The sequence below is a fragment of the Dipteris shenzhenensis genome, chromosome 31 (assembly GCF_047967505.1).
Source record: "Dipteris shenzhenensis isolate YYH24624 ecotype China chromosome 31, Dip_SZ_1.0, whole genome shotgun sequence".
Classification (NCBI taxonomy): Eukaryota; Viridiplantae; Streptophyta; class Polypodiopsida; order Gleicheniales; family Dipteridaceae; genus Dipteris; species Dipteris shenzhenensis.
The window spans coordinates 7,891,647-7,896,201 of NC_141626.1; the positions used below are offsets into that span (position 1 = coordinate 7,891,647).

At 42.9% G+C, this 4,555-nt stretch overlaps 1 protein-coding gene across 2 annotated transcripts; it reads left to right on the top strand.

The window, feature by feature from the left end:
• The first annotated feature begins 465 nt into the window (after positions 1–465).
• On the top strand, positions 466–2,823 carry CBSX3 (Cystathionine beta-synthase (CBS) family protein). Of its 2 annotated transcripts, none has more exons than XM_087369697.1 (6): positions 466–718; positions 965–1,241; positions 1,323–1,404; positions 1,889–1,962; positions 2,054–2,114; positions 2,362–2,823. In XM_087369697.1, exons 2-6 carry the CDS (start codon positions 984–986, stop codon positions 2,502–2,504), a joined length of 618 nt encoding a protein of 205 aa, XP_087225823.1. In that variant the 5' UTR covers positions 466–718; positions 965–983; the 3' UTR covers positions 2,505–2,823. The 2 variants fall into 2 exon arrangements, with proteins under 2 accessions (XP_087225823.1, XP_087225822.1); XM_087369696.1 differs by having other exon boundaries at positions 470–718; positions 972–1,241.
• Positions 2,824–4,555: the final 1,732 nt, after the last annotated feature.

A 4,555-nucleotide genomic window follows, 5' to 3' on the forward strand; every position in this document is an offset into this window, starting at 1 on the left:
GAGAGAGATAGATTTTTGGAATGGCTCGAATGGAGTCTACCTTTGCCACTCTTTCATTGTAGCCATGGTAGAAAGGTAAATTTATGGTGACCGGTTGTGTCAGAGGATCATGGAAGTCACAATATGGTGAGCAGTTGTGTCGGAGGATCATGGAAGTTTGTGACGACTTGCCAAACTTGCTCAAGGAGAGGATAGAGGAGATTCATTTTGGAAGGTCAGGGGAGAGAGAGAGAGAGAGAGAGAGGCAAGACGAAGACCCAAGTATGACTCATCCGAAGACGACTCATCCGAAGTGGATAGAGCGCACAACACAAACACACACACACACACACACACACCCGAAGTGGATAGAGCACACAACACACACACACACACACATGCAACGACAATAGAGATCATTTCTTTGGTCCCCCGGAGTCGCCCCGCGTCCATTCTCGCGTTCTCTTGGCCCTCTCTCTACAAGAGTTTCATTCGTGTTCTCTCTCTACACGTGGGGTGCACACGTGTGGGCATCTTGATTCTCTTGCTTCTTCTTCTTCGTCGTCTTCGTCGTCTTCTTCTTCGGTGGTCATGGCGACCTAAAGTTTTCTTCCACACTCGCAGCGGCCGAAATCGCCTTCTTCCATCCACAGTTGTCCTTCTATCCGTCTTTGTTTCGTTCCACTTCCCTGCCTTCCCCGCCGCATATTGAAGTCCTCGCGTCCTCCCCAAGAAGCAGGTACAGCGATGCCTGGAATCGCGCGCAGGGAATTGGGATTTTCCTTTCGGATCTTTTTTCTCGAGAATGCTTGAGCACCATAAGAGCGGTCTTAACGATCGTATATTGAAGCGTTTGCACCTGGCTTTGAAGCGTTTGCAGCTCCCCTCTTCTCCTCGCTTATTTTCTAGAAGTCGTTTGCCTACCATTTGTAATGTCCAGCAATCCGACGACTGATCCTTACGCTATTTCTTCCCTTGAATTGAGGTTTCAGTAATCCGTCAAAATGCTAGGCGTTGGAAGGATTTTCTCTATGCATGGAAAGATCCTCACGGAAGCAGTTCTGCAACACATGCGCGTCGCCGGACCCTCTGCTCGACCGGTTCTTTTCCAACGTTCAGAGTCGGGAATGCCTGAGCGTCTGGAGGAGCACGGCTTTGAGAGCACAACGATTGCAGATATTCTGAAGTCAAAGGGGAAAAAGGCAGATGGCTCTTGGCTTTTTTGTAAAACAGACGACACAGTCTACGATGCTGTCAAATCTGTGAGTACTTCGATGACGCATTTGATGAGTGATTCACCAGAGAATTGAACGTTTGGCTTGAAGTATCGTTACGTCTTCCAGATGACTCAGCACAATGTGGGGGCACTGTTGGTGGTAAAGCCAGGCGAAAAGGATTCCATTGCGGGAATTGTTACAGAAAGGGGTCAGTTCACCTTGTGAATTCTATGATTTCTTTCTTGTGCTTGCTCGAGGTGGTATTCACAAGCGCTCGTATTTTTCGGTTTACTTGGTACAATACTGTAAATCCGCCACACATTACTTTGTCCTGCTTGGTGAATCACTTTTACTTGTGCGATTATCGAAGGGTACGTTTCCTTCAGAAAAATACTAACGTCATAGTGTAATGACATAATCCAAAATCGTGAGTGGCATTTTGGAATTCTACCCAAAATGCTGCACGGTTGTTAAGGGTAGTGTCAGGGACATATTTTCAATACGGGCCTGGCCTGAGTCGTGTATGACTACAAAGCAAATAATACGAATAAGCCGGCAGAAGAAGAGCTCTTCAAGCACATCCCCACAACTCTTGAAAATCAAAGTATGAATCACTTTCCCGAGGGGGATGAAACCATAGTTTTGTCCGTTTGACGTTCAATTGATTGCACGGATTTTGGCATCGTGGACAGATTACTTGCGAAAGATTATTGTACAAGGGAGATCGTCCAAAACAACCAAAGTAGGGGATATCATGACAGAAGAGGTATGTATATATATTTGGTATGCGAGCTTGATTACGGTTCATATTCAGCATAAGCATTTGAGGCTAACAATCACGGTTTTACCACTTCCAGAATAAGCTTATCACGGTGACTCCTAACACCAAAGTACTCCGAGCAATGCAGCTGATGACTGGTAATTCAGAATAACTTCCTTTAATGTTCAAGTTCAGAACAATGGGTTTTGAGGTTGGTTGCATTAAAATTATTTTGATAATTGAAACTGTCAGTTTACCAGCTGGCTTGCGTTTTAAGGATCTGATGTTGTCATTCCTGAGGAGCAAATTTTCTCCTGGAGGATGCAGAAGAATGGTTTTTTGCTTGGAAAATGTTGAAAGGATTTGATAGGTATGTCATAACTGTGAAACTGTTTATCATGCCAGACAATAGAATCAGGCACATCCCAGTGATTGAAGGAAAGAAGATGCAGGGAATGGTTTCAATTGGAGATGTTGTTCGAGCTGTTGTAGATGAGCATCGTGAAGAGCTAAAACGTCTGAGTAGCTACATTCAAGGTGGTTACTGAGATGCAAGCGTCAACTTGGTCTTCCTATATGGTTTTCAGTGCAAGAGGATGTTGTTTTCATTTGCTGAACTGGTTGTAAGGATGTGCCCTTGCGAGAAATGATTCGAGGTCTGACCAAGCACCTGTACATTTCCTTGGAGGCTCTCGAATTTCCATCTCTGCACTCAGGCCATGCTTATCTTGTGTTGATTGCCATAGTGTACAATCATCTAGTGATGTTAGAATTATACTCCTCAAGCTGGAGCTATAATATAATCCTTATGAATGATGATAAAAGTTTGTCTCATGTGATGAAGTGAGATGAAACTGCCCTTGATCAGATTATGTGTAACTGTTAATCTTTGGTTTTGGGTAAATCAGGAACTTGAGTCATGAACTTGAATGGAGTGCCATCCCACCCTTTGCATGTGCGCCTTGTTCAAAAGGCAACGTGGGTATGTAAGGGCTAGCTTTCTTTGCTTCATGTTTGAGATGGTGCTCTGCATGCATACAATGTCCTGGAAGTCCCGTTGCAGCAAGGGAACTTGATTGTAACGAGTAGGTCCCTATGGGATGAGAGTGCATGAAATTGGGATTCATATAAACAAGGTTTTCAAGGGTATCCAAAGTTCAGCTACCTGAAATAGGCATGATTCGGTCTTCCAGCTGGTATGCATCATTGAGGGGTAAGAAGTTGGATGTGTGAAGTTTTCTCTTCGGTGCTAGCCTTAATGGAACTCAATTTGCCTTTGTATTCATCTATCTGAGGGCAATTGAAGATGTGAGTAGTTAACTGTGGTGTTGAAGCATATGTGGGTATAAGAGATCAAAACGCATGTGTTGGAGCTTAAAAACAAGATTACTGGGAATTGAATTAGTCATAAGGTGAATCGGCCTTATAGCCTGGGTTACGACACCGCACGATCTTTCTGTGGTTTTCTACAAAGGCCTTGGGGAAGAGGGTGAGGGCCAAGAAAGACACAGCAGTACGATTTTTGTTCTTTTAGAGTTTCGACACTGATGTTCAAAGTTCCAACACAGGATTAAAGCTGCTCTCTGAACTTTGAATTATGAGTTTAGTTCTTTAAAAGTTTCAACATTGATATTCCAAGTCCAACGCAGGCTTAAAGCTGTTATCTGGACTTTGAAGTAAGAGAAGAATCTGCTTTGCCAGGTGTCCCTATCATGCCATTTTGTCTTAGGTTCAATTAAAGTCTTAACAGCAGAGAAGAATCTGCTTTGCCAGGTGTCCCTATCATGCCATTTTGTCTTAGGTTCAATTAAACTCTTAACAGCAGTTGTAATGTCTTACACTAAAGGGGAAAACCCTTCTTCATGTCTTGTGTGTCTTCTGATTTGGCTCCTATCTCAGGCGTGTTTGGCCTTACAAGTACGCATAGGATTCAATGTGCAATGTCAAAGGATGTGGTGTAGTGACAATAGGTATGAGGTTTTAGACCTGTTAAGGCCAAGGATAAGGTGATGTTATACCTACCTACCTATCTAGGTAGGTGAATATATTTGTCATGTAAACTTTCACCTACCTAGATTGCTAGTCTTTATTTCAAAAATACAACACATGACAAAGTCATCAAGGATTCTAATATTTTTACCTCCTTTTTGAAGACATGCAAATTGTTGCCGTGTACTTAATCATGGACGATGATCATGTGTAACTATTCAAGCTATGCACTTTCTGTTCATTTGATTAGTTGTTGCATCTGTGTGCGGTCTGTTGGTATTGTGATAATTCTTTCTATCTTAAATGGTGCGTTGCCCTATGAGCTAGATTTAGACACTTGTTTGGGAGAGACTAAAATGAAATCGTTTAGACTTCACAAGTAGTTGTAGCTTGAATGAAGAGATTATGGACTACTTTTTTATTAGCCTCCTTGCATGTAGGTCGGAAATAGAAACAAGTACTCTCACGAGGGTGGCATTCAAATTCTACATGCTACACATTTGCATTCTTGGGAAGGCTATTCTTTACACAATTCCCCCATGAGCTGAGTAGGAAACAGTCTCTAGCTGCTGACCTCAAGACTATTAAATGTATGTTTAATGTCTCCTTG